Source organism: Chlorocebus sabaeus, chromosome 25 (genome assembly GCF_047675955.1).
Source record: "Chlorocebus sabaeus isolate Y175 chromosome 25, mChlSab1.0.hap1, whole genome shotgun sequence".
Lineage (NCBI taxonomy): Eukaryota > Metazoa > Chordata > Mammalia > Primates > Cercopithecidae > Chlorocebus > Chlorocebus sabaeus.
This window is the reverse complement of record NC_132928.1, coordinates 70,444,568-70,466,908: the sequence shown is the minus strand read 5'-3', so window position 1 is coordinate 70,466,908 and position 22,341 is coordinate 70,444,568. Positions and strand designations below refer to the sequence as shown.

General features: G+C 40.9%; 1 protein-coding gene across 5 annotated transcripts in view; it reads left to right on the top strand.

The window, feature by feature from the left end:
• The window catches only part of SIPA1L2 (signal induced proliferation associated 1 like 2), a 231,467-nt gene that overhangs the window by 165,868 nt on the left and 43,258 nt on the right, over window positions 1-22,341 (top strand). For 4 of the 5 annotated variants that reach the window (XM_007989805.3, XM_037986029.2, XM_037986028.2 and 1 more), the window contains exons 9-13: window positions 2,820-3,094; window positions 17,426-17,683; window positions 19,571-19,654; window positions 21,376-21,476; window positions 21,854-21,957. In XM_007989805.3, the coding sequence (XP_007987996.3) occupies window positions 2,820-3,094; window positions 17,426-17,683; window positions 19,571-19,654; window positions 21,376-21,476; window positions 21,854-21,957 (822 nt within the window). The remainder of the gene's footprint in view (window positions 1-2,819; window positions 3,095-17,425; window positions 17,684-19,570; window positions 19,655-21,375; window positions 21,477-21,853; window positions 21,958-22,341) is intronic. The other variant, XM_007989806.3, reaches the window with a different exon arrangement.

The following is a 22,341-nucleotide window of genomic DNA, read 5'->3' as shown; positions in this document are numbered from 1 at the left end:
ATGGATCATGAAAAAAGGAGAAATTATATCCATTCCTTGTCCCCTTTCCTCCCACCAAATATAAATTACCCTTTTGTTGTTACAGACCATGTATAAGAAGGTAAAATCAGGGCAGTGTCTGCTGGCCTCGGAAAAGTAATTTCATTATTTGTGGAGACTGTTTACAGTAAAGGGCCTCAGTATGTTCAACAGTGTTATCAGGTATATGTGTGCAAGCCTAGATAAGGGGTTTGGGGTGATTAAGTAAATGATTAAATGCCTAGAGAATTGACTTGAGTTATACTGATGAGTCTCTGGATGCATTGTGCTTTTGCTAATTGCAAATACTTCTTTTCAGCATATCCACCAAATCATTATAATCTGTGCTTCTGAAAGTACAACACAAATACCACTTCACCAACCACGAAAATGTACTTTCCCTGGATATTTACACAGGGGCTCTTATACATTTGCTATTCCATGGACCCCATCCTATTTTGCTATAAAGGTGTATTGTCAGTGTGACCAAGATGCACAATATTACAAATCTATTTTAGGAATTATATTCTGTGTCTAGGATGACGTGCAACATGAGCTATTGGAAGCAAGCCAAACCAAAGACTGTTGAAGGGATTAGATCATAAGTGTTGGTACAGGGTGGTAGTAACAGAAATGGGAAGAAAGAGAAGAATGCAGTCATCGTGGAGATGTTGGGAATGCCTGCCCGTTTGGCAGGTGGTTAACTCAGTGTCCATTCTCAGGTGGTGGAAAGTGGAACTAAAGGTGTCTGTCTTGCAGGTAACAGTACAGGAGGGGAATGAGAGTTTGTTCCTAGAGGGCCAGGCAGGGTTCACTTCCCAGATGTGCACCCCGTGCAGTTGCTCAGGGACCCACTCTCAGAAGAGTTTGTGCTTGACTGAATGCTCTGCCATTGCCATCTTGAAATTCTTCATAATTTTTTCATAAGGAGCCTTGCATTTTGATTTTTCATGGGGCCCCACAAATTACGTAGCCAGTCCTGGCTAGGAGACTACGGTTTTCGTGTGATAATTGGGTCCATGGAAGAAGTCCAAATACATGGAGAACACCTTCCTTCAGACGTTGGGGATGTGAAGAAGCAATAAACAGAGGGGATAAAGAAATAGCAAAAAGACAAAGTAGGGGAGATGGCAGGTGACTGGAGGAAATGAGCAGAAGAGCCAGAGCTGGAGGACTCTGGAAAGGCTCAGCCAATAACTCTTCATTCTGATACATGGATGATAAATTTCACCTGATAATTGCATTGATATTTGAAAGAAGGCTGGGTACATGTTATGTGTCATCTTTTGATAGGATTGCTTAGGACAGAGTTGAAAAAGAAGAGAACAAGATATATTTGTGTTGTGCGTATTACAGAACTACTTCTTCAAGTTTTAAGTTACTTCAGTTCATGACTTTAGAAACGTCAATATTCTAAAACGTCACCACTAACTAAAACCAGCAATCCCCTTTCTGCATTTTGCTGAGTCGTGAACTGTCATGGCTGTCTGGGAAAAGCTGATTGGCATTGTGTGCACTTGTGGTAACCATGGAAACATCAGACACAGTGGTGATACATGAACCAGCCCCAGTCCCACAGCTGTACTTACTGTCATAGGTCTTATTAAATAGGTATCTGTGTATTCAGAGCATGTTTCATAGAAATAGAGCGTTCATTAAACTGAAACTTCATACATTGCCTCTGGGCTTTTGGGGATAGGAGTATGATACCTCCCAACTGGAAATTCCCACAGATAGGTGATGTCATAGTCATCAGATGATATTTAATGAGCCCATGTTCTTCTTTCATTGCATGTAAACTATGCTCAGTGAGTGCTTTTGAAGACTACATTAGTGGTGCTTTAATGTACCAAGTGGGATGCAAACCACCATTCTTCTTTCATGTTCCTTTTTGTGGGACTGCTGTTGACTCTCTCTCACTCTTGAGTAAGGTACATACACTGGGGCTTCCACTGCTTGGGGCTGCCCTCAGCCCCAGGAGACAGGCCCAGTGGAGGAGAGGCAGCCCATAGGCACAGAGGGACTCTCTGCTGCCTGCCAGAGCACCATCCTGCACACTTGTCTTGTGAACAGATGGCCAAGGAGTCTGGCTGGCCTGCCCCTGCCATGGATCTGAATGGTCCTCAGCACTCGGGCAAGCACAGACAAGGACCCTAGGGGACAGAACACTCTACAGTATGTCCCCAGGACTGGTGCGTAGAGAACATTTAGTTTTCTTAAAGCTCTGACTTTCTGTGTTTGCCCTTCGTGAACCTCAGAGTGGGCTCTTAAGCATTAGCTTTCAAGTGTTTTGGGGTGTTTTTCTTTAAATTGTCTAATGATTTTTAGTGCTTGCTGACTGAAACTTGTAATGGTCTCCAAAATATTTACGTTTTACATCGCAAAAATCCATCTAGAACAATGGGATTTATATGCTTAAAAGCCAAGTCACTTGACACAATAAAGGAAAAAGGGGAATTATCTCAGTCCATCTGAAGCTCCCAAGCTCTGGGTCAGTGACATCTAAGAAAGCAGGACACCTGTATCAAGAATAGATTTGACTTAGCATGAAGAATGAAACCATCGTGTGCTTCTATTATTTTCTTTGCACTTGATGCTAATGTTAATTGTGATCAGCTCTGAACTTAGATGTGTCCTTGTCTTGTCACTTGGACAGTTTAAGGAAAAGGCAGAGAGAGACGGGCTGGGCTGTGAGGGCCCAAGGGAGAGGGCTGGCATGGAGGCCCATACGTGCACCTTTGGTAAAGCCCCATGGCAGCTTGGGCAGGAAGGGCATCTCTAACAGTCTCCTTCCCCCTTAGATAGTGACGAGAGGCTGCGAGACTGTGGAAATGACCCTGAGGAGGAATGGGCTGGGCCAGCTTGGCTTCCATGTGAATTTTGAAGGAATTGTCGCAGATGTGGAACCTTTTGGCTTTGCCTGGAAGGCTGGCCTTCGCCAAGGGAGCCGCCTCGTGGAGATCTGCAAAGTCGCCGTGGCCACTCTGACGCACGAGCAGATGATCGACCTGCTCCGCACTTCTGTGACTGTGAAGGTGGTCATCATCCAGCCCCACGACGACGGCTCCCCCCGAAGGTAAGGCGTGCCAGGCCCAAGTAACGCTCACTCCTCCTTCACCTCTGTAGCAGGTGGCTGTCCTCACTGCCCCTGCAAGGTCCTCAGAAAATGCAGTCAAGTGCATCTTGGTACAATGTTGTTGCGATGTCTCTCATTCGAGGAATTGAAAAGGAGCTTTAAAATATGTAATAAATGATAAAAAGTAATTTTCTAAGCAGTTTATTGGGACATTGACTACATAAAAGCTGAGCTATTCTGAACTAACAGGAAGAGCACCTGCCTGGTTCCCCTGGACAGACAGACTTATATCTAAGAGGAAATAATTCTGCATCGCAGCTCAGCCTTGAACACATTAAATAACCATTCAGTTAGAATATCCTCCCATAACATGAAGCCATTGATTGTTTAAAAAATGTTTAATAAACCAATACTTGTAGGTATGAAAGAATGTTGGAACAGCGCGCGTACTCTGTGTGGTGAATACTCCATTCTCAGTTGGAGCTTGAGAGATGTTGAACTGGTTCAGGGCGTTGTCATAGACTGTCAGGAGAAATAGATGAAAAGGAATGGCTAGACTTGGAAGGTTCAGAGGCAGTAGGTGGAGGGCTGGGATAAGAATGGGGTTAGAAAGCAATACTGTTCCATTACTAATAGAAAATAATCATGCCCAACATAAAGTATTAGGCCAAAAGGAAAAAGAATGCTAATTAAGAAGGAGCCATTCATTCAGGCTGTGGTCCACTACTTGTGGTAATGCATGACTGATGGTAGTATCTAGAGCACCTTCTCTCTGTCTTTATGCTTGGAATCCAGGAATTTGCTGTGTGGCCTGGGACAACTCACACACTCTCTAAGTCTCACTTACTCTCTATAAGATGGGATGATTATATTGCCTACCTCCTACGATTTCAATGAAGATGAAATAAAATAATGTATGTAAAGCACTTAGAACCTTTTAGCGTAATTACCCCACACATTTAATTTAAAAAAATAAAACTTCACACCTGTAATCCCAGCACTTTGGGAGGTCGAGGTGGGCAGATCGCTTGGGCCCAGGAGTTTGAGACCAGCCTGGGCAACATGGCAAAACCCCATCTCTTCAGAAAATACAAAAATTAGCCAGGTGCAGTGGTGTGCATCTATAGTCCCAGCTACTCAGGAGGGGAAGGTAGGAGGATCCCTTGAGCCTGGGAGGTCAAGGCTACGGTGAGCTGAGATCGTGCCCCTGTACTCCAGCATGAGTGACAGAGTGGGACTGCATCTCAAATAATAATAAATAAAACTTTAGCATATTCATTTTAATTTCTTTCATATTAAAAAAGAAATTCTTATTATCCAAAGATAGTAGGCTTGTTGGGTCTACTTTCTGGACTTACTAACCTAGGTCATGCTCTCTCCTTTCTCTATCTCCTTTCTTCATCCTTTAAGCCCGCACTCTCCATTTGCACTTCTACAATGATCTGTGTCTGTACTGTTCAGAGCAGTAGCCACAAACCACAAGTGGCTATTACGTACATGAACTATAGTGCAACTTAGGAAACAAATTTTTCCTTTTAATTAATTTATATTGCATTGGCCACGTGTTGCTAGTGGCTGCTGTATTGGATAGATCAGCTAAACCATGATCTCCTTTTAGGAAAAAAAGTTGCTTACACTGTCTTCCTCTATGGTTAATGCGCAAAATCTTGCAAAAATCTTCCTCTGTTAGTTATCTTACCATTTGCCTCCAGCCTCACTTTCTGTGACCTTGTTTCCTGTGTTTGCCCAGTATGTTTATAAAATAAGGATTTAAGAAACTAAGATTTCTCTGTAGAGTATCAGTCCCATGTGAAGATGTTTCTTATTGCCTTGCCTGATTCTGCCTGGTTGAATCTATCTGTTTTTCGAGAGTCCCATGAATCACATGTACTACTATGAGTCCAAAGAAAATAAAAAATTAATTTATTAAAAATGGGTCTTAGAAATAGCAAAAGGCAAATCCTTTGGACCTTAAAAGCTAAAGTACTATATATGTAAAAATCTTTTATAGTAAATTTTCCAGCATTTGTTAGAAATTTTTTCATACAGTAAGATTTCTGTCTTCCTTAGTAGAAATATAGATTTTTAATGCTTATGATAAGAATCAGTCTTTTATCTGCCTTTGTATCTTTTATTTGTCCTAGTAGCCAATTACTGTAGAATTGGACGAAAATGTTACCATGAGCTTCCTTTGGGTTAAAAAATAACATTTCTTGCCTATTTTTAGTTTTAGTCTACTGTTAGTAAGAAATTTTTAAAGCTTTCAAGAGATCTGTTTAATAAAAATGGTAAAGTTGTCATTATATTTGGTATTTAGAAATATAATTTAGGAGAATAGAATTTTCTACGAAATATTGAATTGTTTTTCAGCTAAAACAAACAAAAACTACAATTTAAAAGTTCCAGCAGCTGTTATCTTGTATCCAAGGACATGTTTTTCCTCTAAGGAGTCAGTTATCTGCCTTGTTCTATACATAATTAATTCTTTGTTTTAAATGCAAATTCTCTTATTGGAACTAGGCAAGATATTTATTTAAAGATTTTGCCCTTGCTTCCTAGGAGTCTCATTAATGTCATTCCCTAAACATACAGGGGTTTTTTTTTTCCCAATTAATCTGTAATAAATGTCTTTTAACCTTAGCCAGAAGGATTAGAATTAGCTATTTGCCTAGCAGCAACGTTCCAAAATTGGCACACCCATCATCCACATTACTGCGAGTCATGAAGGCTTTAAGCCTAGCCTGTATCATTTAAAACTCTTTCAATTCAGTTTTCCAATTTTCTGTGAATCTGAATTTGTAAATTTTTAAATCCATATTTTTGTTAGTTTTGATTTGTTTTCTGCCTGCAACTGTCTGGGTGCCTTGATAAAAGTACTTGCTGTTGTCAGAAAACCTCTCATAACCAGACACCACCCTTGCAATACCAACCCTTTGCTTTAGACCTCAAGCGTAAGTATGAAATGTCATTTTCAGTTTCACCTTTGCACTCAGCATGTTTAGCCTTCTGCATTATTAGATTTGTTAAGAAACTGTAGAGGAGGGACTAAGGGGAAATGGGTAGCACTTCACTCATTTTAAAATTTAAAATACAAACCCTTTAAACCAAACAACTTTTAGTACCTTTAACCATATAGTAACACATACCGGGATGTGCCTGAAGCTAAATCTATACATTTGACTTGCAGCATGGAAAATGACCTCCATCTTTCTCAAACTGGCTCTTAGTGCTTGTCAGGGAAGAGGAATATTATTTAAATGGACATGTATATGCGTGTGTGTGTTTCTGTGTGTATGTGTGTATATATACATATACATTTTTTAAAGTAGTTTTTAACATAAACACTATGAAGACTGCAAAAATGGCCAAATTAAGGAATTACGAGATATTTTAGTCTCATAAATGTTGTGAAAAATGCTTCGGTTCATTTTTGCCATTTATCAACTCCCATTTTTTCCTACCAGGTTATCACTGAGGACATCATTTGACATGGGAGCCCAGCTGCTTCTGTGGGCAGCATGAGCGGCCTGTCATTTAATATACAGTGTCTCTTGTCCTCAGGTCAAAAGGTGTTTGGTTTTGACTCAGAAGCTGCTGGATTAAATGCAGTCTTTAGTAGGAAAAGTGTTTATTAATATGTTGAATCCAAAGCCACCTGCGTTTTGAATTCCCAGAAAAGTATTTATGTTCAATCTAAAGCCACCTGTGTTTTGAAGTCCCCTTTGCCAGCCTAAGGGAGGTGACAGTCTAGCTTGTCCCTCAGCTTGAAAGGAAGTCAGAGCCATTTTTAGTTTTCCTTGTGGATTTGCAGGGAATGCTGAGCAGGGAGAATCCCCCTTGAGGGACACTTATTAACTGATCTCGTGCTGGGATTGGATCCTGGAGTGAATTTATATACAGTGGGAATGAGTGGCAAGAAGCAGTTCGGGAATAGCACTCTTCAAATGGAAATGAGGTTTGAAAGGGGAACCACGGTGTTTCTCAAGCAGACCGTCTCTGTGGCAAAGATGAAGAGTTGCTCAGGCCAGAAATGCTTAATTAAGATCTTTCTTGTTTTTGCAAGGGATAATTTACAGCCACTGGTATGGCCCAGCCTCTGGCCTTCAAAGGTGACTGACATTCTATCAGTGTCATTTGAAGGAAAGCATATCAGCCTAAAAGGCGAATATAAAGGAAGTAACAACTCATCAGAATTATGCATGAGTTGTTATATAATGTGAGTGAATTTAGTAAATATGTCCAATAAATATGGAAATGAAATTCCTTGCTACAGTGCATCTGTTTTGTGTGAATTTTTTCATACTTTGTTGATATACTATCCAAGGCATTTTTCTATATAATGCAAAACAGTGAAAATTTTCTCATGTTATCATGAGTCTAAATTATTATTCTCTCATCATTATGTAAAATTAAAACTTTATGTTCTCATCTCCTGTTTTGCTGTCTGTTGCCTGATCATTCAACCCCCTGAAGTATGCAGAGAGGAGAATATGGAAATAGAAGGAAAACTCAATTTTGTCAGTTTAACAGTTTTTATTTTTGTATGTATATCTACACACATACATATATAAAATAAATGGTGGGCTGAAATCTGGACTCAAGTGAGCTTGCTTTTTAAAAAAAAATTTTTCCATGCTTTATTCCATTTATTATTCATTACAAAGCAGACTTTTTTTCTTTCCAGCTTTTAGGTTCAAGGGGTACATATGCAGGTGTGTTACGTGGGTAAATTACGTGTCGTGGGGGTTGGGTGTACAGATAATTTTGTCACCCGGGTAATCAGCAAAGTTCCCAGCAGGTAATTTTTCCATCCCCACCCTTCTGTCACCCTTCACCCTCAAGTAGGCCCCCGTGTCTATTGTTCCTTTCTCTGTGTCCATGTGTACTCAGTGTTTAACTCCTGCTTGTAAGCAAGAACATAGCAGCATTTGGTTTTCTGTTCCCATGTTAATTTGCTTAGGATAATGGCCTCCAGCTCCACCCGTGTTGCAGCAAAAGACATGGTTTCAATTCTTTTTTGTGGCTGTGTAGTATTCCATGGTGTATATGTACCACATTTTCTTTATCCAGACCACTGTTGAACATCTAGGTGGATTCCATGTCTTTGTTGTTACAGTGCTGCAGAGAACATGTGCGTGCATGTGTCTCAAGTGAGCTTTTGTATTAGAGTTCCAACTTATTTGTATGGGTAATAAAAATTAGTTATGTCTGGTATTGTCTTATGGACCCTCCAGGAATGAATTTTGATGTGAAATGTGAAACCAATACAGAACAAAGGTAACCTAAAGTACAATCACTATTCTGAGTCCTCCGGCCAGTTCCTCCAATATAACGTTCAGATTGTTCTCTCACTCCCTAAAGTAAGAACATAGGATTATAGAATTGAAGGCCGATTGCCTTGCATTCACTCATTCACTCATTCATTCATTCATTCACTCATTCACTCACTCACTCTTAACTAGCTTGTGCCAGGAACTGTGCTGAGCACTAGGGCTTTTAAAACGACAGGACAGATGTAATCTGACTTTCAAGGACTCCTTTTTGTCTTTCTGGCTTTCCAAAATGCCGTAAGACTTATTCATATTTTAGCTATTTAAAAGTGATTTTTCTCAAACTATAGCAACAACTTACTACTAATAATAAATGTCTCAAAGTAGTGTAGAAAACGCTGTCACCCTCTCCAATTAATAATCTACACTTTAGTGCCCCCGTGTTTTTTCATTTTGAATGCTGGGATATTACCATCACAGTAAGAGGAATGCATAGGGTGGCGGTAAAGCATGAGCCTTGTGTTAGACCAGTAACCATCTCATGCTTGACAGGTTACACCGTGGCTACCATAGTGGACAGACATTGGATGTTCTCCCCCATAGAAATATATTCTTCAGAAATCAGGCATCAGATAGCTAGCTATTGAGAATCTTCTCTGTATAATTTTGAAGTATTACAGTGCAGTGTTGTTCCTGCTCTTAAGCTTTCTAAGAAACGAAGCAGTTGATTTTGGTAAGAACGTGCTGAGCTTCTGTCCAGTGCTCTGACAGGTACTGGAGATACAAAGACACCATCTGCCCCTGTGTCTGCTTCTCGTGAGGGAGGAAAAGGATGGAAGGAAACTGATGAATTAGTCAGTGCCAGATAGCCTCACTTCCTATTTCATACGACACCTTTTCGATTCCTGACCTTTATAAGAGGGCTTGGTCACGTGTGATTATGGTCCAGATGTCTCTTCTTTCTACCTATTCTGGGTATCTCTCTCTTTCTATCTGTAAATTAGGAGTTTGTTGAAAAGCAAATTACTATTTCATTTAGTGCCTATTTCATGGATGACACTGCCCTAACCTTTACAGTAAGTTATACTATGTGGTTATCTCCCCGTTGGAAGCCTTTGATTTTTTATGTACCAGAAAGAGTTTGTGATTCAAGTGAATGAGCATCAATTACCCCTATCACCTTGTTGGATAATTTGGAGTCTTTTAGCTATTAGCAGGCTATTAGCAAAACAGACATTAAAATGATTAAAATATCAGTGATTACTTTAATCCCTAGGGTTATCAAAGAATTCTTTTACAAAATGCATAATATTTTTAAAATATTTAATTTGTTTTAGAGGATCGGCTTTTGTTTCCAAAGATTCTTTTAGCACCTACTGAAAAATATGACATAGTGTAGGCTGCATTAACTGTTCTTTGATGGTTTTCTTTAAAAAAAAAAAAAAAAAAAGCCATGTGTTTTAGGAAGAGTCCTGAACTTAGAGTCAGAGGACCTGAGTTCCTTTGTGAACCCTATCTCTGATTAACTGTATCATCTCTCCAACCTCTGTAGCCCTTCTTCTGAAAAATGTAGATTTTCTTTGTACCTCACAAATTTTTGTGAAAGTCAAATGATGTATGTGGAATACTATAAAGTGCTACACATGCTAAGGTGGTGGATTGGAATTAAAGGATAGCATTGCAGTACTTTGTAAGGCTTTTCCTTAGATCACTGGATTCACTTAAAGGTTCTCTGTGATGCAGCCAAGTAAAGTAAAACCAATAGGGAATTTCAGAGTCCAGTAAATGCAAGTTCCAGTCATGAGATTAGATGAAGCTGTGGCTGCACAGTCTATGGTACCTGGTACTGTTCAACTGCCCTCTCTTTTTTTGATAAGAATATACATTCTTCCCTTTGAACTTTCTCGGTTCTCTAGGTTTTTTGGTTTTGTTTTGCTACTCATCATTCCCTTAGGACTCTTCCCCTTTCTTAGTTTCGAAGTAGCATAATACAAAGTCATGTGTCCCACTTTTATGTAAGATGAAAAGAATAAAGTAATAGGATAATGATATATTGTTCTACAGGTGAATGTAGATGAAGGGAATTTTACAGCTCTAAAGACTTTTTCAATTTGAAAGTTAAACTTTAAAATTCCAGAACTCTATAAACATCTGTTATCTAGAACTTTCATAAAATTGTATGTGCCTTTTGCAGTTTCATGTTGGTTTCCCCCTTTTTGGAGAAACAGAAAGTAATAATGTCTATTTGTAATGAACTTCTTTCTTTTGAAGCTGTCACTTGAGGAAGTTTACATATTTTGTGTAATTTAATCTTGTTGCACCCTCTGCTGTTACTATTCTATTTTCAAGAGGAGAGTCTAAGAGGTTATCACATTTCTAAGCTACACATAGTCATGTCTGGGTTTTGAGCCTAGAACTCAAACTCTGTCTTTAATGGAGACAGTTTGGTGTCTAGGGTTCCTGTTGGGAACAAATGGAAAAAACTGTATGGCTTGACTGGACTCAAACAGTGGTGGTCTTGACGGTCAGCCTGCAGAGTTTGAAGCCTTGATTTAGAACCAAGTCCATACCCTGGCCAGCAGGGATTCTACCTTCCCGTGTCCAAATTATTGATGGTAAATGGAAGGTTCTTCCGAGAAACTCAAAAGTGTCATTGGAAAGGAATGAGCCTGGGTGGGTGGATGCCATCTTGGGGGCCTTCCTGGGTGCCTCTGAAGTTGTGGGGTCCATACACTACAGTACTTGGCAGTGACTATGGTATCTGTTAACTGTGAGCAAGATTGGACACCCCCTCTTTGCTGATCATGTTCAGGAAGCCAGGAAGTGGTGGCAGCTGTAACCAAGAAGTCTTCTGGTGGAAAGTTTAGCTTTAGGCATCAGGAAGCAGGAGAGAAAGCCCATGAGTATGAATATGAATAAGTTAATGAGTGTCCCTTTTACAGGATTAAGCCATCCCAGGAAGGCCATGATCGTGAGTTCAGAAGGACAAGTAGTATTGTTTTTAGAATATATGAGTAAAATATAAGATCCTCTGAGGATGCCATCTAATGGAATTACCTGTTATTCTTACAGTTTGAGAATGCCACATTTTTAACTAACTAGCACATTTTCAATGACCTTCTTGGTCTACAGAATGTTTTGCCTTCCAGCATATGTTTTTGAGTGAGAAGAGAGAATAGACTCAGAAAAGTTATTGGCTAGAGAAGAAATGTGAAAAATTGCACTTATTTTTAACCCTGAAGCTGAGTTTGTATTGATCCCTACGTAGTGTGGTAATTAGGAGCATAAGTCGATGATGTGTACATTTGTTATGAAGCAAAGAGGAAATCAATATGCATACATAAAAGTGATCCCACAGCCTTATCTTGAGGTTTTTTAGTATCTCCTATTGGCAAGCAAACTGTAAGGCATGTGCCAGAAGCTAGAAATGCATTCTCCATCCTTTGACTTGATTTGGTATGTCGAGAGGAAGCCAAGCGTGTGTATCAATGAGGTCTGAATTTTTCTACTGTAGCAGGAAAGCAAAGTCTTTTCTTTAAGAATGTTGCAGTTACACACAGGTTGAGCAGCTTGCTTTTTTAAGAAATGTCTTTTTGTGCTAGGTCTTTGGGCATTTGGTCTGTTGGGGTTTCAGTTAGCCTTTATTTAACTCATGGAAATATTTGCCACATGCCCCATCTATAACAGCCCCGAGTTTGACACTCCAGATGAGCCAGGGTGTCGTACCTGATGTCCTGTGCTAAAACCCCTCAAGAGGGAGAGAGGATGCGTGCCAAGGGGGACGCAGATCCATTTCTGATGGGCTCTGCAGCACGAGGACCTCTCCAGGCTCATTTGTCATTCTTCTTTTATGCCTTTTCCCATTTCCCTAAACATTGGTTGAGTTTTCCATATGCATCCTTTAAGGAATTTCTCATATATATGGAACAGAACTGAGTTTGACTAGGTTTGATGATCACTTATATCAGTAGCACTAATTTGGCATCTTAGTCATGGAAGTAAACAAAGCAAAAGCTAGTTCACAAGAGTAGTTGCTGTAAAAGTGTCACATAATAACAAAATTAGTTTTGATTTTAAAATAAAACCATTCTTTTGAGAATAGCTAAATTTTATTAGGGCAAAAGGATGCCAGTTCTTATTATTTTAAAAGACCTTTCCTATATGACTTTCTGCACAAGGTTGGAGATAAAATCATTCCACCCAGATTCTCTCTTCAACTTAATGGATTGCACAGATTTTTGCCAGCACTCTCTCAAAATATGAGTCATGATTATGCATTTATATTACATGTTTCCTTCCAAGCCTCAAGCTAAATTATAGTGTCTTATAAAGACTACAGTCTATGGGCATGAATTAAGTAGGCCACACTACTCAGCCATCTGTCTTCTCTTTCTTTTTTCCTCTTAAAAACCCATACCAAACAAACTTGAAGGCCAAACAAGCACTGGAAATGCAAAGTTGCCTTTTGGTTCACAAGATTCAAGGTTCACATTCCTTTCACTCAACACATAACTCCAGGATCTTTAACTTCGATGGTAGTCAGTTACAGTTCCTGATGCGTACTACTCAGGTAGCTGGAACCTGTGAGACACCAAAGCCTGGTGTTCACCTGAACATCCAGTGATCCTTAGAGCATCGGTTTGAGTGGAAGACGAGAGTAGGTTTTCTTGATGTTTTATTATCTACTGTCATATCTTACCTTTGATTTCTGATTAGGTCTTTGGCTATGGGGATGAATCAGTAGCCCTAGGGATGTGGTGTCTGAATAAACAGAAAACGCTTGGAAACCATGTACATCCATGAACAAAACTTGTAGAGCCTTGGCATTTTATAAGAAAATAATGCTACCCAATGTAATTTGCATTTACTCAGTTTGACCAATAATGTAACTATTAAACTCAGTAAATCCAGAGTAACTTAAACTAAGTAAGAGAGGAGAATTTTACTTTCAGGAAGGGAAACAGAGTTAAAATAAAGGATAAGAACTAACGTTTACTGATGCACAGAGAAATCACTATCTCATGTTCTATAAACAGGTGTAAGATTTCTTTAGGAGGGCGTATTCAGTCCACTCTTCTCTATTAACGCTACCATCAAAGGATAGGCGCTACCATCAGTTTGGTTTCCCAAGTCAAAAGTTAGGATGTTGTTTTTTATTTTTTTCTCTTTCTCTGTCCCAAGCTCCAAGCATTATGGATTTGACAAGTTAGAAATCACTTTCACCCAGAATTTTACAAGCATTTCCTTTGTTATATTTTGTACCTTCTAGTATTGTTCTTGAGAAGAATGGAACTATTCCACGCCCAGGTCCTTAGACACTTAGGCTCCCACCCACCCCGTCCCCAGAACCATAGGCTTATTTCCTTAACCCAGGAGTCTGAATTCCAAATGATGTGTTTTCATATGGACCATTTTTTATTCATTGAGCTGGGTACTCTCTGGACCTTTTAATCCAGTTTTACATATCTTTTAGTTCTAGAAATGTTCATATACTATTTCTTAATAATTTCTCCCCCCTTTTTTTCTCCTCTTTTGTGATAGCTCTGTCTGGTAGCTGTTGGACTTTTTGAATTGAGCTTCAGTTTTCTTAAGTTTTTCTCTCTCCTAACTGTTTGAGAGAATTTCTCAATTTCCCTTCCAACTGTCTTATTGGATTTTTTAATGTTTAATTTTAACTCTCGTAAGTTCCTCCTCTTCTTCAGCAATCTAGTTGCTCCATGAGCTTCACTGCAGCGTGATTGGATGGTTTACATCTGCTTGTCTTTTCTCTAGAGAACCATCTTCTTTGATCTCTGTGGGGTGGTGAGCATTCTGAGGCTGAGTTTCGGGGAAGGAGAAGTGACCCTGGGTCTCATCTCTGCCTTAGGCTTGTCGTTTTCATCCCTGTTCTCTGCACCTCACGCCCTTGACTCTGCATCTTTTCTGTTCTCTAAAAACCACTGCTCTTGCCCACTGTGGTAGAGGATTGGTTACTGCCTGACAAGGCCAGGCACTGTGTGGACCTCAGGGCCTAGGGCCGAACTCCCGTTCCTTCTTTCTAAGTAACTTTTAGGCCTAAATCTCCCTTTTCACTTGGCCTTCTGCAGTGCTTGGTGCTTCCCATCCCTGCACCATTTTAGGGTTCTCAAGGACAGTGAGTGATCTTCCTTCCTACTGATATTTCCTCTGCACACCTTCCTCTGCTCTGCTAAACCATAACCTTTCTTCGTTCACCTCCAACTTTACATCCTGTGTATTAGAGTCTCAGGGATCTCCAAATTCAGCTGGCAGTTGAGGTTGTTTCTGTTTCGCGTTCTCCCTGTCCTCCTTGTTCTGTTGTGATGATTTTCAGAAAAGGCTGAAATTTTTACTATACCATGGTGACAGTGGAATTCTGCTTTTTAACAGAGTGATCCCTTGTTCTAGTAGATTTCTCAAAGGGCAAATATTAGGAAGTGTTGTTGTTGTTGACGACTCTGGAACGTCTAGGGAGAGGCACTGGCTTGGGATGCTGACTGCTTTGCCAACAGGGTAAATTGGAATTATTTGCCCGGCACTCAAAGTTGAGACTTATCTAGTCTTCCCGTGTCCTTGCCGAACTGCACCAATTAGCTTTGCGGGCTGACTTTGGTCAAGTTAACAGTACGCCTTGTACTGTGCAGTTGGTAGGAACCTTAGGGATAGCTGACTTAAATCATATATTTTAGGCTAAAGAGTCTTAAGTACCTGAATAATCATTGAGCATATGGAAAAGCTGTCTAGCAGGTGACCTTTTAGGAAGCTGTGATGCCTGTTTAAGAGAGTAACCATGGTAACTCAAAGCCACACCTGACTTTCACGTAATGGACCCTCAGGTTTTCCCTGAGTTGTGATAGCTTTTACTAATTGTGCTTTTCACTTCTCTCAGACTCAATTAGAAAGTGATTTGTAACTCTGATTCCTGATTATGTTAATATAACTATAATTTAAAATACCTGCTCAGATTATATAAATGAAGTATTTTTAATCTATTAAAGCTTATTTATCACCCATGTTCAATGTTCTTGATTCCACATATGCATGTTAGTTAAAGATCTGATCAGTTCTGTCCTGGAAGTTTGCTAATTACCTGAAAAGACAGAATTTATATATTAAATGCCTGACAGCAATATCCATCAATAGCCAGAGCCAAAACCATAATATTGGATCATACTGATCCATCCTGGTTGAAAATAGACAAGGCCCCCATAGCCAAGAACGGGGTTATTGCACGCACTTGCATGGCTTGTGTCAGAAAGGTGCCTTCCTGCAGTGGTGAGGGACCACTGAAGTTCAGCCATTCTCTGCGCAGGGGCCTGTATCTCTCGGGGCATCTGTGCAGAGCACACACCTTTTTTAAATTGTACCATGGCTTGCCATCCTTTGCACTCTGCAGCACAATCAGCAAATCTTATGGAGAAGGCAAGATCTGAGTTGAGATTTGGGTCAAACTGGGAGATATGACTCCCAGGAGGCATGGCTGGAACAGATCAGCCAGCTGGGGGTAGATAGATAACATGCAGAGAGCTGTGGCAGGCCAGGTTCCTCTACAGGGGGCTGTCAAATAGAAGGATTTTATCTGGATTTTCCAGTAGCCATATTAAAAGAAGTAAAAAGAAACAGGTGAAATTATTTTTAGTAATATATTTTAACCTTGTGTCTTCAAAATACTATCATCTCAACATCCAAAAAATGTTAAACGATTATTAGTTTACATTATTTTATGTATTATGTCTTTGAAATTTGGAGTACATTTCATACTTACAGCATATCTCAAATCAGATGCTAAATTTTATCCTGAGTACTTGTTGTTTATATTTCATAAAATTTAAAGTTGAAAACATGGATTCACATACCCAAGTTACTCTAAACACTTAAAAAATGAATCAGAGTATCAGTTTTTAAAGTCAAATGAATGAAAATGAAATCACTGTGTTCCTCCAATCACAAGCCCATTTCCGGTGCTCAGAGGACTCTGAGTGGCTCTCTCAGCCACCTCTGGCGTCTGCTGTGTGGACAATATGACTGTGGAGGGACTGGGGGCAAGACAGTGCTAGGTACATAGTGTGCCTGAAAGACATTAAGGAGACATTGAAGTTTTCAGGAAGGTAAATCTCATACAAGGTTTGTAATAAGGAGGAACTACAGCCAGAGAAAGATAGAGAGACCTTAGAATCCACCAACTCCCATATGTTGAACACAGACATGGCCTAGTTCTTTTGGTCACTAAGACTGGTTATGCTGCATTTAACCAAAGACTTTCTTGAAGAATAAAGCATCAGACAAAAGGAAGCTTTTCTCTTTCTATTTAATAAGATTTTTTCTACAACTTTATTGAGGTGTGGTTGATGCATAGTGAACTGCATGTATACAAAGCATACATTTTGACGAGTTTGGGCCCATGTGTGAAATAGTCACCACAAGCAAGATAATGGATATTTCCATCATCCCTAAAAGTGACGAACATTTGCTTAGAGGGTCTTATTTCTACGGTCCCTGGGAGTGAATGTGAGGACCAGAGGCCCAGTCTTGGTCCTGCTGAGTAACTGTGAACAAGGTGTTTAATGTCTCTGGACTTTCGATTTCTAATTACCGGAGATAGTACTTGCTATCTCCAGAAATATATTTAAAATATTTAACCTACAAGTCTTGGAGGCCTCCGCTGTGCCAGGTGTTAATTTTTTTTGGTTGTGTATTGGGGGGGTCTTGGGACAGCAGCTTCTTATGCTCTGGTAGTTGAACATTTTAATAACCACACAGCTGTATTAGCAGGTTACCAGCATAGATGATGTGTGTGGCTGCACAGCAGCCAGGAAAAAAGCCACAAACAGCCTTTCTAATTTCTAGACACAGTCATTGCTGGCAGAAGAGGAATTGAATAGTGTGGGAATGTGGTTTTATTATAGGTGAGATGCTTCTAAGGGTGGATCGCTCTGCATCATTGACTTGGAGCTGGGAGAGGCACACACCGCGGGATGTGTGTTGATGGGCCCAGCTGTGAGTAAACCATGCTGACGGCTCAGCTGCGAGCTTCCCTTCTCACCATCTCTTCTTGGCCCAACAGAGGGTGCTCAGAGCTCTGCCGGATCCCCATGGTGGAATATAAACTCGACAGCGAGGGCACCCCCTGCGAGTATAAAACCCCCTTCAGGAGGAACACCACGTGGCACCGGGTGCCCACTCCTGCCCTGCAGCCCCTCTCTAGAGCTTCCCCCATCCCCGGCACGCCCGACCGGCTGCCATGCCAACAGCTGCTCCAGCAGGCCCAGGCTGCCATTCCTCGAAGCACCTCCTTCGACCGGAAGCTGCCCGATGGCACGAGGTAATGCTGGTTCCGTTTCCTCAAGGGCGGCCCTTTTAAATCACTGGGGTGAGAACTTGACATTGTAGGGAGGGTTTTTCGTAATCACTTCTGAGTTAGCTTGTTCACAACAAGTTGGCAAGCAAGGTAGCAGGGCAGGCCCCAGACACAGTGGCGCCTGGGGTCAAGCACTCTCCTGGCCCCGAGATGGTGCTAGTAAAGTGCAGGTTCTGCCCACCAGGGCCACAGCTTTTCCTCTTCATCTGGTAGCCTTCCTCCATATCCACTGGCTCTCTTCCCCAGGATGGGAAAGGTACCCCAGAAACTATTCTGCTGTAGCCTCTAGAAAAGTGTGAACAGGTTTGAGCATAAATAAAACAAAGCTGAACAATCAGTGCTTAAATAGCATCATAATGTGAGTAATACTTTAAGAGGTTCCAAGCTCATTAGGACTTCCTCTTTGCTTTTCTCCTTTTAAGCAAAGTGAGTTGAGTTTAAAATTATTTTTTGAAAGAATGCATACACTTGTTTAAAAGTTAAATCCAGTACCATTAGAAGCTGGTGAGGGTTTTCCGATGCCGAATTTGCATAGATCATTTTAACAAAGCAAAATAATAAATTTCTTATTGTTGTTAATTCCTACTCCTTTTATTCTAACTTTTATGTAACATATAGGCCGCAGTAATGCTATGAGTTTTCTCAATTATGACATGTCAGGCTCTGGTCTGATAGACCGTGGCCTGGGAGCCAGGCTGGAATCACAGCTCTAACTTACTTGATGTGCTGTAACCATGGGCCTGGTGCTCATCCTCTCTGAACCTTCAGTTTCTTCATCTGATGAACCACATCAGGAAGTTTGGAGGACTGAGTGGGTCAATGTATGTAAAATGCTTAGAACTGGGCCTGGCAGTTAGTGAGTTTACATAACTGTTAACCAGAATTGATTGATAAGCTTATATAAATATTAACCAGAATTAATTGATAAGCTTATATAAATATTAACCAGAATTAATTGATAAAACTTGTGGTCATCCTCCCTCTTCTCCAATTTTTATTCTTTCCAGAGTGAATGCAGGGGAGGTGTTAATTTAATTTAACATTCAATCATCTTGGCTCTGTGTCTCCTAACTCAAAAGTCTGCTAAGTTTATAACTTTCCCATATTCAAAGAAATATACATAGCGCTGGTAAAAGGGGCAACATGTAGAAGGAAGGGGGTCTGCAGAACCCCCTTTATTTAAGTAAATTTAAATAATCATAGTTTAAATTATATTAAATTAAAATTTACTTAAAGTAAAATTAAATAATTCGAATTTAAGTAAATTATAGGAAAAAACCAGAAGTATTCTAGTAGCAAAAGGGAAACTTGGCAAGCACATCTTCATCAAGTGAGTTTTCATGAGTATTTTTCATTTTTGCATGTCTGAAAAAAAGATAAATAGGATTACATTCAAGAGATGTGTGAAAATAAATGGTTTTGCCAAATTTAGGTTTTTCTTTTTGCATAAGTTTTAAGTATAGAACTAAAACGTGACTTGTTTTAAATTTCACATAATAAGAATTAGTAATGTTTTCATAATTCTGTATTCTCGGGAATTGTATTGCTGTTCTTCTGTATTTCTCTGGGAGGAAATCATTATCTGTGCTTTAAATCTTTAGACAGTGAAGGCTTGTCCTGTCATACCTCTTTCCTAGGACAAATTGCCAATCATAAACCACCTGATATCCCCTGGCATCACCGATTCTTAGTTTATTTTTCCATGATTTATTCTGTTTCACATGGCAATATGTTTTTCTTCCTTTTCCTTGCCATTCCCAAAGTAAATTTATTTGTGAAACAAAACAGGCCAGGTCAAGGGGCTTGGCAGATAGTTCAGTGTCGTGTTAATGACTGTGCTCAACCTTTCAGAAGCTCGCCCAGCAACCAGTCATCCTCCAGCGACCCTGGACCCGGCGGGAGCGGACCCTGGAGACCACACGTGGGCTACGACGGGTACCACTCATTTTTACCTTAGTTATCCACTGGGAAGAACCTGTTTCCATGACTCATTCAAAAGCGTTTGCTGTGTGCCTGCTGTACCCGGCGCCATTTGGGGAATATAATAATGCCAGACATGCTTTTAATAAGTGACTTGTGCAGGTTGGAAAGCTCATTGTTTCTATATAGGTAGTGCTCACTTGTCTAGTTCTCAGCCTGCTTTTTTCGTTTTTGATGAGGAAAGGTTTTTAGAACATGAAAATTAAGGATGTGAGGGCTTAATTGCCCCCTGACTTAAATTGCTGATGAGGCAGTGCCGCTCAAAATCAGAGAAGTGGGTTTAGCATTTGGCTTTTTTGCTTCCTGTCTGAGAAGCACTGGGAGGTTGCCCCAGCACACCTAGCTGAGAGCTGCCCTTTGTAGTATCCATGCAGTCCCAAGGAGCCAGCAGCTCAGGCAAAGCCTGAGGACTTCCGTGAACAAATACACCGAATGGACCAATCCCACCACCTCTGGGAAGAGAAGAGAGAGCCCAGGGTGCACCCCTGAGGAGCGCCAGGTCTGCCGGGGCCACTGTGACTTGGTGCTGCTTTGGGTTGGAGTTAGGAGCTGGTCACACTGATTGAGAGGAGACAATGGCCGGTCAGTGGGAAAGACTCCGCTCTAAGGAGCAGCTTACATCACTGCTCCTGCAAGTGCACACAGAAATCTCTCTCCATTTGTAGTCTGAGTTATGTGTGTTCCTTCCCTTAGATGATGGAGTTCTTAAAAGTTGTATGTCAAGCAACTTTCTAAATTACATTGCATTTTAAGAGAAGAGAGGTTTTGATGTGGGCTTTTTTGGTTTTCTTTTTTGTATAAACAGTAAAACCTTTTCTGGCTTTTTCTGTAAATCAAGGTCTTCAGCCAGAATTCTGTAAATAAGGATCACTTTGTAGTGTGAATAAGTTTTCTTCTACTTATTTCTTTTATATTTGAGGTTTTCATAAAACAAAGTCTACTTGGATGTAGTCTAGAGTTAATCTTTTTCATTTTTTTTTTTTCTTTTTTTTTTGTTTTGAGGTGGAGTCTCAGTCTGTCGCCCAGGCTGGAGTTCAATGGCAATGATCTCAGCTTACTGCAACCTCCGCCTCTGGGGTTCAAGCAATTCTCCTTCCTCAGCCTCCTGAGTAGCTGGGATTACAGGCGCACGCCACCACGCCTGGCTAATTTTTGTATTTTTAGTAGACACAAGGTTTCACCATGTTAGCCAGGCTGGTCTCCAACTCCTGACCTAGCGATCTGCCCACCTTGGCCTCCCAAAGTGCGGGGATTACAGGCAGGAGCCACCGCGCCCGGCCCTTTCTTTTTCTTAAGAAAAATTTAATACAAAGATATGTCAGTGCCATGTATTCTAAGCATAACGTAAAAAGGCAACCTCCTCTTTAGCTTGCAGGTACATTGTCTGATCCTGGACAGTCCTTCAACCTCCTGGTTTCAGCAGCCCTTCTTTATCTGTAAATGACTGTCATCCAGCTGCTCTTTCTGACCCTCTGGTTAAACCAGATCCCACAATTTCAGATGCTTTTAGCTTCTCTGGCAGGGCTGAGCTGACAATTTGCATTTTCATTTGCCAAAAAACCAGCTCCTGGATAGGGCTTTCCCTCACATAGCCCACTTGGAAGCCAGCACTCCCGTGTGCATGCTGGCAGGTGGCACGGTGAGAAACGACAGGCTCAGCTCTGTGTTCTTTTCAGGTGCCAGTCCCCTCTACTGCTCGAACACCAGGGCTCAGGCCCTTTGGAATGTGACGGAGCCAGGGAGAGGGAAGACACCATGGAAACAAGCAGGCACCCGGGTAATAAGGAACTCCTGGAAATTGACCTCCCTTGCTCCCCATTGCCCCCTCCCCGCCCCCTCCTCTCCCATCACTTGTTCATTTGATTCATTCATTCATTCAGCCTATGTGCGCCAGGCTGAGGTGATCAGCTGGGTCTCCGGGTGCAGGAGGGGGTGTGGTCATGGTTGGTTGTGGTTGTGGCACCTGCAGAAAGTGAACACTTTATGGTGGTGGTTCTGTTTACTTTTGTGGCATATCCATCCATAAGACCAGAAAGGCCTAGAACCACAAGCCTGTTCATGTTTACCAAACCACTTGTCTTGACTTCTGGTTTTCTTTACTCTTTTGGTAATACTGGAAATTGGAAATTCAACTCCTCTCTCTTTATGTGACAGAAACCAAATGGCATGGCCCACCTTCCAAAGTCCTGAGTTCCTATAAAGAAAGAGCTCTGCAAAAAGATGGAAATTGCAAAGATTCCCCCAATAAGCTTTCTCACGTAAGTCCTTTGTTCATAAGCCCTTCACTGGCCTCGCCAGGACTGATCTCTCTTGGCACGCAGTGATACAGCCTGCTTCCTGGGGATGCTCAAGACCACATTACCTCACAGGGCTCTTAGAGGTGAGGTGAAAAAAGGAAACTATCTTCCTGATTTATAAAGGACCTCGAAGAAAGGTTGTACAACAAATTAGTGGCAAAGCCAAAGTTATATCCTCAGCCTTTTGATCCTCAATATCCAGTGCAGTAGTTACTAAATCATGTTCCCATTTGTAATCTGTTAACCACTTATCGATTTACTGGCAGAAGCATTATCGATTTGAAAACAGAAGCAGAAACTGCTAAGTGATGGGTGTGGTCAGAGGAACTCTGCCCATAGGCAGCC